The sequence below is a fragment of the Phialemonium atrogriseum genome (genome assembly GCF_030411735.1).
Source record: "Phialemonium atrogriseum strain 8032-3 unplaced genomic scaffold QBC33scaffold_10, whole genome shotgun sequence".
NCBI classification, from domain to species: domain Eukaryota; kingdom Fungi; phylum Ascomycota; class Sordariomycetes; order Cephalothecales; family Cephalothecaceae; genus Phialemonium; species Phialemonium atrogriseum.
The window spans coordinates 760,733-772,944 of NW_026848147.1; the positions used below are offsets into that span (position 1 = coordinate 760,733).

Below are 12,212 nucleotides of genomic sequence, written 5' to 3' on the forward strand. Positions count from 1 at the left end.
CGAGTCCGTCGACGTCATTTTTCATTTTATTTCTCACCTGGTCGACTTGCAGATGGTGTGCACAGCCTACGAACCCCCGCCGTCCATAATCCAATCGATGGCCATCAGTTTATATGCTCCCACATTTCTGGGGGATTTTTGCCTAGCCTGAAGGGTGGACTTGTGTGGTGATAAGCTTTTTCACAGGTTGCAGCTGGGCCTTGGCACAGTATTAATAATCCCTGTTGACATACAGTGAAAAGGGGCGAACAAGTCATGGTGTCTATTCACGAGGGTTAGTAAGGAGTCCCCCCTTTCATACCTCGTATCTTCTTCTAATATATAGTCTAGCACCACCAGCACTTTTTCTACGGACGGCTGATCAGTTGGTCCTGATCATGCTCCTTGTGTTTGTTCTGTTGTTTTTGTTCCCACCCACGGGCGCCTCTATTACCTTCGAAGTCTTGCATCGCCAGGAATAGATAGTCGTAAGGTTTAGCATCGTTCCGCGCGTCGACCTGGGGCATCTCTCCGTCCAAGTTCACTAGATCTTTGGGCTCGACGTACAAGTCAATCGCATTCGGATCGAGCTTACAGCGCACGTAGTGGCTCACGGGGCCGCTCTTGAGGGGTTTGACGCTCTTTGCGGTGCGCATATCTTGCCCAATCGGTGAGAAGAACAAGAGCTTTTCGGTTAAACAAGCTTCTTGCCATTCCTATCGAAGAGGAAGTACGCCACGTCAGTTGTCATGTCGCCTTGCGCCTCATAACTCATAGTGATGAATCCGCCTGTGTGAGGATCTAGCTTCGGGTGGGCAGTAAAGGTTAGGGCTGAGTACTGCCCTGGGAAGTCATGGGCCCCTAAGAGCATGAAAGTGTGTATCAGCAGCGGAATACACAAACCCATGGATAATCACCTATTCGGCACCTTTTGGATTTTGTCACTGATGCGATGCACATACCTTTGGTCTCGAGGGTATCTGGGTTCGCCGCATATGGAAGTGAGTCTTCTTTGAGTGCCAGAATCTGCTTCCCGAAGTAGATGACGTCGGTATTGGCTGTGAAGTGAATCTTGTGCCTGACGCGTACATAATCGGTATACCGGTTGCGATATTTGCCAAAGATTGTTGTCATCTGCTGTCGACAATACGCTTATACAGAGGCATCCGAACAGGGAAGGGTAGACCACCCTTCTGCTGCTAGCGACACTGTCTTGCCGACAAGGCCTGCCTATAGCCAAGCTACCCCATCTTTCTTCGTTGTCATATACCTACCTATCTAAACTGGCATGCATCGATGATTAGCCAGATGGACGGCATCCCTCGATCAAAAGAGCCACCCCGACAGCAAGAGCGATAGACAGCGACAACAAGAGCGATAGACAGCAATGGCAACAGCAATAGACAGCGACAGCAGCCCTTGCCGATTCCCGCCACCTAGTCTAAGTACGTGGGTCGGCAGCCGTACATAACCACAAGCTGGCAGACAATTCATTGGGATCCAGGGAAAACGAGGATCAACACCTCGCCACAGCCTCTGTGTCTGATGTTGATGGGCGGGCCGACGCCCCCTCCTACTCGCCCAAATCCAGCCAAACCTCCGGGTCGATGGGCGCCTCACCATTGCCGTACTCGTCCTTGTATCCGATCCACCTGTGGCACTCCTTCTGCAGCTTCACCAGGCCCTCGCGCGCCCGGGCCCCAAACGGCGAAGAAGGAAAGAAGGTTGGACTCGCGGAAGTCGATACCGCGATTATATACACCTTTGCACCGAAACGGCAGGGGGTTTCGGGACCAGTGAGGAGGCCAACGTCGGGGTATTTTTACCTCGGGCTGTACCTCCAGCTTCGAGGCGGCCTTTGCGATGCTAAACACGGGCGTTGGTCATGTTGTCTTCGCTGAATGAGCACGGCTGGGGTACCGGTTTTGGTGTGAAAAGGGGATGTGTGTTAGAGTCGACAATCTGCGTCTATAGCTCTCTGATTAAGCCGAATGATCCTCAGATGTGGCATCTCAACCCCACCCTATCACAAAACGCTGACCCTTCCGACGATTTTCTATTGTCAGGCGCATGCTAGTGCTATTGCTGCTTTAGTCGTGTAGTCAGGAATATGTGGGATCGCAGGATTTCGCCCACTCGGGGTGGTTGGTGCATGATATGCTTATGACGTATGTACATACTTTCTCCACGAACAGCACTAAACAACCTACACTCTTCCCCATTCTGAACATTCAACCAAGTCAAGTACCGACCTCAAGCCATCTAATTACAACATAAGCTAATAGCCGGGCCGTAATCAAATATCAACAATGTCTTCCTCTGCCGCAATTCCAACTTCCACCTCCGTGGTGGAGAGCGCCGTCATCCGAGCACCGCTCTCCCATGTTTGGCATCATATCAAGCTGCACGACTTTGCCAACTTCTGGACGGCCCTGAAGAAGTCCGAGTTTGTCAAGGGTGTCAGCAACGAGACCGACGTGGTCAAGTGGACCTTCAAGGATGGCACTACCGTCGAGGTCAAGCAGGAGGAGCACAGCGTGAGTTTCATCCAAGGAGACTGTGATACCGTCTGGTGTATTCTGAACATGGGCGCTAACTGGGACGCAGACCATCAACCACTACATCACCTATAGTGTCATCACGGCCCAGCCTGAGCTCACGTATTCCAGCGTGTTGAGTACTGTCCGCTGCTACGCTGTGACTTCTGGGGACCTGGAGGGAAGCACCTTTGTTGAGTGGACTGGGAACTTCTCCAGCGATGCTGATGCCGGTCCGTACCTATCCAGCTTGCCACACGTTGATATTCCCCGCCCTTTCCTACTGTAGAAGAGCTCGATAATAGCAAAGCACTAACCGTTCTATAGCTGTCATCCAGGATGCCAAGTTCAAGCGCCGCGACGCCCTGGCCGACTTGGCCAAGGCCGCTGCGAAGGTGTAGTGGGTGATAAATTTACCCATTGTTATTTTGACTAGCACAAGTCCCTGATGGTTGTTGTTGTCATTATCATCGAAAGGAAGTTGGTCTGATTTATCGATGGTGCTAGCTGAGAATGTTAACTACGATGCATTTCAAAGAATAATAAGCTTCGTGACTGCGAACTTCGTTCAGACTCTCTAACCTTGTTGAACATTAAAAGGTGCTAGAAAACGTTAGTTTGTAGGGATCTCCGCGTCTAGAGTTTGGCCTTTCTCAAGAAAGTGATTCTTGATTAACCTTTGCTCTTGGGATAAAAGGGGCCTCCAATCCCCTTCAACTTACAGACATCGTTGCCAGCTCCAGCACCAAGCATAAATCTTTTTAGGCAATCCAAAGGCATACTTCACTGTGTGCAATCACCGAGTCCAACCCCATTTTAAACTACAACTTCTCCTCTTATCAAAAATGCATTGCCGCTCAACAACCCCCATTGCGGTCCTCGCAATCCTAGCCAGCTTTGCCAATGGCTTCCCAATCCGGAGCGGCCAACTCACCGCGCGTCAAGATCTCCACCCTCTGAACCCCGGGCCAGGCCCCATCCACAGCTACAGGTGTTCCGGGCAGGCACGGTGGAGATGCGTGCGACGGCCGCCAACTGCATGCCGCTGCACTACCACGAGGTGGCGGTGAACGACGGCATCACCGACAGCCTCAACATCACCATGTGCTCGCCGTACGCGGCAGTCGAGCTGGACAAGGTATACCCAATCATCTATCTGCAGACGGCCCACTGCCCGACCAATAACACAGGCGTCTGGACGCCGACTTACTCCGACCCACAGGTCATCCGCGCCGCCGACGGGACCAAGATCCTCTCCATCCCGCCCATCACCATGATCCTCTGCTACAGCCCGCCCGCTGACCTCGAGAGCGGTTGCCTAGCCTTCCTCCACGAGACCTGGTACGGCGCCAAGCTGGGCTGGGCGTACGAGCTGTACGTGGCCCGGGAGGCGCGGTACGAGCAGCACTCGTGCGGGCATCGGGTGCTGGAGGAGATGAGGCGGGTGGGCTGTGACGTCAAGGACTTTGACCCCAACAACGGGCTGTGGAGGTGCGACGAGGAGGATTACGGCGCCGCGTACATGCGCATCTGGACGCCGACGCTGTCGTGCACGCCGGATAAGGTGGAGAGGGCGTTGTTGGAGATGAGCCGCCATGAGCTGGTGGTCCAGTGCGAGGCTAAGAAGGCTTGTTTTCTTAATGCCCACTTGCGCTGTGGCTGATGATGGGCCGGCTTTTTTCTTCCTCTTTCTTCTCTTGTCCCAACAAATCTTACCCTGGCTCTCTATAGCTGGTTCTCAGCGTGTAGGATACATGTGGGAAGGGATATGGGGGATGGGTGTTCTGCTTGGTTTCTACTAATTCTATCGAGGTGGCAGATTATTTGTGATTTCTCATGGTTCTGTGCTATTACTTCATAGCAATGTTGAGTTCCTTCCTTGTCGTTTTTGTTAGTCTGTCGATAAGTGGCATTAATAGAACCAGTTAAACAAGTCGGATATCTACTGCATGAAAGGGAGGAGCGAGAGATATGTAGAGAACGAGATGCAGGTAATGGTCCTGCTAGACTAGGTAACCGTAAACGACAGCAACTCCAGCAGCAATGGGATATAAGAACCTAGAGGATCAAAATTTCCATGCTTTAACCAAACAACCGTCTATCCAATCACCATTGTATCCCAATAATGACACCATACGCCTTAACAATGCATTATAGTCCCAATATCTAACCCAATCCTCCACTTACTTACTCCCGTCACCCGGCACACTCTCGGGCGCCCTCAGGAACCCGGCCCGGCTGGCGTCGGCGATGCCGCTGTACCAGATGGCGGCCATCTTCCGGTAGCCTTTGTCGTCCGGGTGAGTGTCGTCAGCGAGGTCGGCGAGCTGGGGCCCGTTGGAGCCGTGCATGTCGACGAAGACGACGGGGTGGCCGGTGGAGCGCAGCTCGGCGGCCAGGCGCTGGTACTGAGCGTTGACGAGAAGCACGTTCCTGTCGGTGGCGGCGACCTTGTTGACGAGCAGCGAGCTCAGGACGACGGTCGAGCGCGGGCTCATGGAGAGGACGCCGAGGACGAGGCGGCGCATGCGGTCGGCGGCGCCGCTGACGTTGAGGTTCTGGATGCAGTCGTTGGTGCCCGCGTTGAGGAGCACCAAGTTGGGCAGCAGGCGCGGCACGGACAGGTTGGCCTTGGCGTACACCTCGTCCACCACGAAGCCCGGCCAGCCCTCGTTGTCGTTGTCGCGCATCTTGCCGTGCCGCCGCGAGCCCACCATGTCCACCCGGTTGCCCCCGTCCACGAGCCGCTGCCGCACCGCCTCGCGGTACCCGTTGCCGTCCGTCGACTCTAGGCCCCACGTGATCGACGCCCCCAGCGGCATGATGCGCAGCGGGACCCCGTATCCCGCGTGCCGGCGCTCCGCGTTGCCGAGAGCTGGTCCGGCTTCCGCGCCAGGGGCTAACAGGGGCACGGCGAGTGCTGGAGGCAAGAGTCAGCAGAGGCAAAGCATCTGGAGAACTTGATAAGGAATTTACCGGATATGAGAGGCGATACGAGCAACAGGAGCAGGAGCATGCTCGACTGGCAGGTATACACAGAGGGGGTGGCCATCAGAGGTCGCCGTCACACCAACCAAACCCGGTTGGAGTAAATATATAAGAGTAAATATATAAGTGAAGTGCTTTGTAACGTTTGGTGAGGCCCAACTGATATGAATGTATGTGCTGCTGTAGATCGATGCCAAGCATGGGGAGAAAGCAAGCAATGGGAGGAGGATTAATTAAGTAGGTAGGCAGCTCGCACACTCGGAGAAGCGAATGCGGGGAGGCTGTCGGGTGACTGGCGGAACAAGCAGATCTAGACCTGTACTCGATCAACCACAACGAAGGATTGGGAAGGAGCAAAGAGAAACAAGGCTCATGAGGTACAGCAGGCCCAGCAGTCTCAGCCAGCGACAATGCCAAGTGGGGGCGGAGAGGGTCATTGGGACAATTGCTTTTTGCGGCCTCGACGACGCGATGATTTCCCGGGCGGCACGGGTCTCATGACGAGATCTCATCGCGGTCTGGGTCCTGCCTTTTTAAGAAATGATAACGCGGCAGAATTCCACCCAAGCCCAGGGGAAGCAAGCCATGTCTCAGGCGCGCTCTCGGGGAAAACGGGTAGTCCCCGACCTCCCCCGTCGCAGACCCGGTAACGGGGGTAGCATCGCTGGGGGGCATCGACGGCACGAAAGCTTGTCCTCCGAGCGTTACATGAGGTCACGCCAGCGTCAAGGTGACCACGTTGGATGTCTCCCTCCAAGGCCTGCTGGTGACCGCGAATAGCACTGCATTAGGCCCCCGCTCGGTGCCTTTGAACTGCCCGGCTTTGTCCTGCCAGCGGGGTACCTGGGGATCCCCAACACTGGCTAACAACCTGAAAACCAATAGAACTGGCCATGGGTATTCGGTAATATATCTTGCAGGCATCCAGCCCCGGGATACGATTAGATCAAGCTTTCCAACAACAAATGATTAATATGAAGCGGCTCTGCAATACGCCGATCGGATGCGAGGTTAAGACATGCCAATCATAGAAGGTCACACTCGCTAATGATCCGCGGCCCTCGTGACACCGAACCAACGTTGCAATCGACTTGAAGAGGCAGCAGTAACAGTTAATTAAAATGGTTGCCCCGAAGGGAAACTGAGGAGGTAACAAGAAAAGAAACAAACCGAAAAAAAAAAGGAAGAGGCATGGTAGAGGAGCAGGAAGGGAAGGGAAGGGAAGGGAAGGAGAAGGAGAAAGACATGTTTAAAAAAAAAAGAATACGACATGATAGAAAGAAGGAAGGAGGAAAATGACGATTTGACAATGAGGTTGGGTGGGGGGGCGCAGGGAAGAGTTGGAACGGGCAAAAAGAAAAAAAATTTGACTCGGATGCGGGGAGTCGAACCCCGGGCTGCTGAGAGGGTACACTACTGGGTAGTGAGAGTCAGCGATGTTACCGCTACACCACACCCGACTTGAATCGATTGTGGTTCCGATTGTTAGGAGAACTCCTCTTAATCTTACTTATAAGGCTGTCATTTCTGAGAACCCGGTTGCATGTCCAAGCAGGAGATTCCATTGGCCACAGGAGAGTCAGATAAGTGGATACCTGGACTGGGCAAGACATACCAAGGCACGCTAGGAAAGCACTGCACTGTTATGTCGGTGGGAATTCTCATGTTTGACATGGGACAATAGAATAAATCCCATAAAAGTTCGTGACATTGACTCCCAAGATACCAAGGTAGGTAGCCGGAGACATCCCACCAGTCTATCGTAACGCCAGAGGGTATCTCGTGTGTACACAGTCCAAAATCATCAACACCTAGCCCCATCCGCATTCCCATTCCCATCCTCACACTCGTCTACATCCTCCCCCTCATCCTCCCCCTTCTCATCGCGGCTCATCTTCCCCAGCATATCCCTAACACCGGCATCCCTCTCCATCTCCTGCCACATCTCCACCCCCCACTCCTCAACGCTATTCCGCACGCCCTCGCCCGACCAGACCGCGCCGGCCCCGACCCCCCCGCGGAGCAACCTCCCCCACGTAGCCCACGACAGCCTGCTCCACCCCCACAGGCCCATGACGACGAGGCTGCGCTTCACCGCCCGGTACCCCAGCTCGGCGACGGCCAGCACGGCCAGCACGACGGCGAGCGTCGCCCACCAGGCCGGGTCTGTGCCGAACGTGATCGCGAAGCCGCCCTTGACGGCGTATGGCGACACGGCGCTGAAGTAGGCCGCCGAGAGGAAGCCGTTCCACGCCCACCAGCCGCCGGTCGTTATGGTGAAGGAGGCGAGGACGATGGCTGTTTTGTAGTGCGTGTCGATAATACTGGAGCGAAGAAGAGGGAGTCAGCCAGCCAGCCAGCCAGTCGGTCAGTGCATGCATGCACAGCCAGGAGGCGCAACTTACAGGAGCTTCAAGTTGGTCCACATGATAGCGACCGAGAAGACGAGATCGCCGAGGGCGTATAGGCCCTCGTCCTGCACCCGGCCCAGATATCCGTGCCCAGCCCAGCAGCCAAACCAGACGAGCACGCCCTCGGCCGCAGCGGCGACCATCCACCCCACGTACTTGCCCAGGTTCAGCCCCTGGTCCCGCTGGCCGTAGACGTACAGCTCCGGCACGGCGAGCAGCGTCTCGGGGGCGAGGTCCTGCTCCCATATGCCCGGCACGATGACGGCCAGGCTGGTGAAGAGCGTGTTCAGCACCGTCAGGCTCCAGTTCTCGTACAGGCTCGTGCCCGTGTACCCGTTGGACCGCTGGTACAGCGCGGTGGGCAGGTAGAAGAACATCTCCTTCCAGAAGGTGGCGAGCACGAAGCGCGCGGTGCGCGAGTAGCTCCACCGCCCGTGCACGAGCAGCAGGCGGGCGAGGAACCGGAACTGCGCCACGCTGTAGTCGGCCACGCGCGCCGCCTGCAGGCCCTCGCGGCCCGACACCCCGACCCCGACGTGCGCCTCGGCCAGCATCGCGAGGTCGTTGGCCCCGTCGCCGATCGCCAGCGTCAGCGGCGCCGTGCGCGCCCACGACCACCACGACCACCACGGCGACGACGACCCGCGCTCCGCAGACCCGGACTTGCGGATCGCCCGCACCAGGTGCGCCTTCTGGCCCGGGGACGCCCGGCAGCAGATGACCGAGTCGACGGTCGGGATGAGCGAGTAGAACAGCACCTGCAGGTTGGCAGCGCCGGGCTCGTCGATGGCCGCCAGGGTCTGGCCGTCGACGACGACGACCGAGTGGCCTAGGGTGGAACCGCCCGTGCCGCCCGTGCCGCCCGGCAGCACCTGCAGGTCCTCCATGACCCCCACCAGCTGGGCCTCGAGGTCCCCCTTGGTCACGTCCAGGATGTACATGTCCGAACCAGGGAGACACACCCTCGCGGAGTGGGCAATGTTGATCGCCGTCTCGCGCTTGTCGCCCGTGAGCATCCATATCTTGATATTCGCCCTCCTGAGCCTGTCGATCGTCTCGGGGACGCGTTTCTGCAGCTTGTCCTCGATGGCAGACGCCCCGACGAGCTCTAGCGACTGTTCTATCAGCTCGCCTGCCGCCTCGATGCGCTCCTGCCTGTCCACCAGGCTCGTCGTGGCGTCGTCAAAACCCTTCTTCCAGTAGAGATACTCCTGCTCCGGCACGTACTTCTGGGCGTAGAGCAGAGTGCGCAGCCCCTCGGTCGCGAACTCGTCGAGGTGCCGGAAGCATCGCGTGAAGATTTGAGAGTCGTCGCAGACAGAGGGATCTTCGAGAAAGGCGAACTTGTCAGGCGTAGGCGCAGCACCCTGGTACGGCGGAGGCGGCATCCGAGCCCCGTACGACACATCCAACGAAACCGTCCGGATGGTGAGGGAGTTCCGCAGACGATCCTCCGACTTGCGGAGTCTGCTGCCCGTCTCAAACGACCGGCTTCTGTTCTGACTCGGCCGCCTGCTCGGCCCGGGAACACCCGGGCAGAGCCCGATGCTCCTCCTGATGGCCAGGCTCGGCCGACCGCCAAAGCTGTTGCGCGGCTCTCTCGCCTCGCTCCTCCTCCAGAGCTCCTGCTCCGCCTCCGCGCTCTGCCGGACCTCGTCGGCCTTCTGGAGAGCGAGATGCGCCATCTTCAGGCGCGGCAGAATCGCCGAGTCGGCGCCCTTGGTGATGAGCCAGATCCGCCCGTCCGGGCAGCGCACGACGACCGTCATTCTCTTCCTCTTGCTGCTGAACTCGATCACGTCGAGGATTTCGTACACCTGCTGCGTCTCGGCGCCGTCTCTGTCTGGGACTCTGAGAGTGATAGTGCGGGTCGACCTCTGGACGACGACGAAGCCGAGCTCCATCGCCGCCTGCACCAGCGCCAGCTCGTCGGGCGAGGCCGCCTGGAAATTCAACTCTCCATCCTTCATCTCGGGTAGGCAGGTGTGGCAGAGGGCGATGGCCAGAAGGTACTGGGTCGCCCGCTTTGCAAATGGAGAATCTGGCTTCAAGCGAATGTACTCGATAAGGTCCCTGGTGTTGAGCTCCGGCTGGATATGGTCGGGCCGCGCTGTGGAGCGCCAGTGCGAGGAGGACCGTCGACCTGGCTCCGGCGATGTTGGGGAGGCGGGAGAAACCACAGTTGGTGTTGGCCTCAGGGAATCTCCCAAGGACCGTCTCTCCAGTTTGGGTGGCAACATCTCCATTCCATACTCCATCTCCTTTCCCTTAGCATTGTACTCCTCCTTTGTGTCGAGCGGCAAAGCGTCTTCCCCGGTATCAATGTCCGTGTCGTGCAGCCATGCAGTTCCCGCGATGCTCAGCTTCCGGAACTTCATGACGTTCTCAGTCAGGGTCCCCGTCTTGTCGGAAAAGATGTAGCCAATCTGGCCCAAGTTCTCGAGGATGGTGTTGGTGTTGCACCTCGCAGGTGTATCCGAGACCTCGTCGTACATCTCCGTGTCCGAGTTTAGGAAGATCATCTGGCCGATCTTGACGATCTCCAAGCTGATGTAGAGCGCCAGCGGGATGACGTTGTTGAACTGGATGGCGAAGCCAATGATGATCTCCTGGAACGCGACCGACGCATTGTCAAGATACCAAGACTCCCGCTCCGTCGACTTGCGCCAGATGATATAGCCCATCGAGCAGCCCACAGACAGGAGGACGACATAGATAGCCAGCGTGATGACGATCCTGTTAGCGACTCTCTCCAGTGCCGGCTTCTTCGCGGTGGGGTGCCTGTTCGCGTTCCTCCTGATCTTGCACTCCTCGCCCGTGTTAATCACGATCCCGACAGCGGACGCCGTATTGCGCAGCGTGCAACCCCTGTAGACGACCTCGCTGAGCGTGAGGGGCAGCGTCTGGCCGCCGTCGGCGCCGCCGCCGACGACGACGCGGCCGTCGAACCGGTACAGGTCCGGGTTCGGGTCCTCGACGACGAACTCGGCGGCGCAGCGCGCGACGCCCGCGACCGTGCCGCAGCAGCCGTCGAGCGCGGGCGACACGCTCCTGGGCTTGAGGTTCGTCTCGCCGTCAAGCGCCATGGTCTCGACGTACGCGAGCCCGTTCTCCCCGTCGGCGTGCAGCAGCACCAAGTCCGCGGGGACCTCGTCGTCCCGCGCCAGCCGGACCACGTCGCCCACCCGGAGATCCCGCCACGCCACGCCGGTCCACTCAAAGCCCGTGTCGTTGGCCTCCCCGTCGGCGGGGACGACCCGAAAATTGCCCGGATCGTAAGGCTTCGTCGTCGCTCCGAGCTTGAGCCTGCCGAGCAGCCTGCGCCTGAACCGGAACCACGTCCCGGCGGCGCCAGTGCGCCCCGCTTGCGCCGTCGCCGCCGATGACGACGACGCCCGCCTTAGAGCGGTGGCGGTGCGGGCGTTCTCGACGCTGTCCAGGCGGTGGCGCCTCCAGTCGTCGAAGCCCTCCTTGGCGACGGTGAGGAGGACGAAGAAGAGCAGCGGCAGGATGGTGGTGTAGCTGCCCGTGGTGCTCAGGCCGGGGATGGTCTGGGGCACGCCGACGCACAGGAAGTAGAAGTTCGCAAGGCGCGAGAACTGGAAGATCAGCTGCTTGGGCAGGAAGTTGTACACGGTGTACCGCGACGTCCTGATGACGTTGGATATGTAGGCGTGCCCGCGCCGCTCGTCGATGAGCGGTTTGTCGTCGTCTAGCCGCAGCGGGATGCGCCGCCCGTCCTTGCTTGGCGGGAGCGGCTTCTGGCGCAGGATGAGCTCGGCGACGTAGTGCTGGTACCATGCGCGAGCCCTGGGCTTGAGGCCCATCTTGGTGCGCTTCCCCGGCGCTGATGCGCCTGGCGGCCCCGCCCTGCGACCGGCGCCTCCCTTCTCTTCCGAGGCGACGGTGTCGCCATCATCAACATTCATCGCGTCCTCCTAGATTGAGGAGTTTGCGCTGCACATGTCACTCTAGTTCATTCAATCAAGGGCAAGCGAGAGTCGGGTCAATCCCAGAGGCAGCGCGGGGTCGGGGGCGCGAAAGCGCGACTCGAAGACAAGCGAGAGGATAAAACCAAAGCACACGGTGATAACGAAAGGACGTCTCGAACAAACGACTAGTTTCGAGACAGGCAATGTGTGATGTATGTACGATTAACGATGAAGGATGAAAAAAGAGGGGGCAACCAAGAGAAGAAGCACGCCAGGAACAAGATCGCCATGTGGGGGTGGGAGGTGGGCGGTGCAGAGCCTCTAGTAGCCCTCGTTGGCTCGAGTCATTGCAGTTCCCGATCCAT

General features: G+C 58.0%; 6 protein-coding genes and 1 non-coding gene across 7 annotated transcripts; 2 read left to right on the forward strand and 5 right to left on the reverse strand.

Annotated features, from left to right (window-relative positions):
- Positions 1 to 314: 314 nt before the first annotated feature.
- Positions 315 to 1,281, reverse strand: QBC33DRAFT_536542 (carotenoid oxygenase). The gene is made up of 2 exons (XM_060427715.1): positions 942 to 1,281; positions 315 to 840 (listed from the first exon to the last, which is right to left on the reverse strand). Exons 1-2 carry the CDS (start codon positions 1,111 to 1,113, stop codon positions 674 to 676), a joined length of 339 nt encoding a protein of 112 aa, XP_060284423.1. The 5' UTR covers positions 1,114 to 1,281; the 3' UTR covers positions 315 to 673.
- Positions 348 to 635, reverse strand: QBC33DRAFT_558374 (uncharacterized protein; the record flags this gene model as incomplete). The annotated part of the gene is made up of 1 exon (XM_060429873.1): positions 348 to 635. The coding sequence occupies one exon, from the start codon at positions 633 to 635 to the stop codon at positions 348 to 350; it is 288 nt and encodes a 95-aa protein (XP_060284424.1).
- Positions 1,282 to 2,148: 867 nt separating the features above from the next.
- QBC33DRAFT_536544 (uncharacterized protein) lies at positions 2,149 to 3,090 on the forward strand. Its single transcript, XM_060427716.1, has 3 exons — positions 2,149 to 2,516; positions 2,587 to 2,749; positions 2,844 to 3,090. The coding sequence occupies exons 1-3, from the start codon at positions 2,289 to 2,291 to the stop codon at positions 2,915 to 2,917; spliced, it is 465 nt and encodes a 154-aa protein (XP_060284425.1). The 5' UTR covers positions 2,149 to 2,288; the 3' UTR covers positions 2,918 to 3,090.
- A 441-nt stretch (positions 3,091 to 3,531) lies between these two features.
- QBC33DRAFT_514485 (uncharacterized protein) lies at positions 3,532 to 4,179 on the forward strand (the record flags this gene model as incomplete). Its single annotated transcript, XM_060426045.1, has 1 exon — positions 3,532 to 4,179. One exon carries the CDS (start codon positions 3,532 to 3,534, stop codon positions 4,177 to 4,179), a length of 648 nt encoding a protein of 215 aa, XP_060284426.1.
- A 198-nt stretch (positions 4,180 to 4,377) lies between these two features.
- QBC33DRAFT_47748 (multidomain esterase) lies at positions 4,378 to 5,741 on the reverse strand. Its single transcript, XM_060425270.1, has 2 exons — positions 5,493 to 5,741; positions 4,378 to 5,436 (listed from the first exon to the last, which is right to left on the reverse strand). The coding sequence occupies exons 1-2, from the start codon at positions 5,566 to 5,568 to the stop codon at positions 4,700 to 4,702; spliced, it is 813 nt and encodes a 270-aa protein (XP_060284427.1). The 5' UTR covers positions 5,569 to 5,741; the 3' UTR covers positions 4,378 to 4,699.
- A 1,133-nt stretch (positions 5,742 to 6,874) lies between these two features.
- Positions 6,875 to 6,964, reverse strand: QBC33DRAFT_t36. The gene has a single exon. It is a non-coding gene; the product is annotated as a tRNA-Glu (tRNA).
- A 344-nt stretch (positions 6,965 to 7,308) lies between these two features.
- On the reverse strand, positions 7,309 to 11,844 carry QBC33DRAFT_450264 (uncharacterized protein; the record flags this gene model as incomplete). Its single annotated transcript, XM_060424556.1, has 2 exons — positions 7,309 to 7,828; positions 7,910 to 11,844. The coding sequence occupies 2 exons, from the start codon at positions 11,842 to 11,844 to the stop codon at positions 7,309 to 7,311; spliced, it is 4,455 nt and encodes a 1,484-aa protein (XP_060284428.1).
- Positions 11,845 to 12,212: the final 368 nt, after the last annotated feature.

What these genes read in the sequence shown, in the direction of transcription:
- QBC33DRAFT_536544 (XM_060427716.1), top strand. Translation starts at nt 2,289, where the DNA reads ATGTCTTCCTCTGCCGCAATTCCAACTTCCACCTCCGTGGTGGAGAGC. An exon ending in TCAAGCAGGAGGAGCACAGC is followed by an intron (nt 2,517 to 2,586) that starts GTGAGTTTCATC and finishes ACTGGGACGCAG; the next exon opens with ACCATCAACCACTACATCAC. An exon ending in CTCCAGCGATGCTGATGCCG is followed by an intron (nt 2,750 to 2,843) that starts GTCCGTACCTAT and finishes ACCGTTCTATAG; the next exon opens with CTGTCATCCAGGATGCCAAG.
- QBC33DRAFT_47748 (XM_060425270.1), bottom strand. Translation starts at nt 5,568, where the DNA reads ATGGCCACCCCCTCTGTGTATACCTGCCAGTCGAGCATGCTCCTGCTC. An exon ending in CGTATCGCCTCTCATATCCG is followed by an intron (nt 5,437 to 5,492) that starts GTAAATTCCTTA and finishes TCTTGCCTCCAG; the next exon opens with CACTCGCCGTGCCCCTGTTA.
- QBC33DRAFT_536542 (XM_060427715.1), bottom strand. Translation starts at nt 1,113, where the DNA reads ATGACAACAATCTTTGGCAAATATCGCAACCGGTATACCGATTATGTA. An exon ending in AGATACCCTCGAGACCAAAG is followed by an intron (nt 841 to 941) that starts GTATGTGCATCG and finishes TCATGCTCTTAG; the next exon opens with GGGCCCATGACTTCCCAGGG.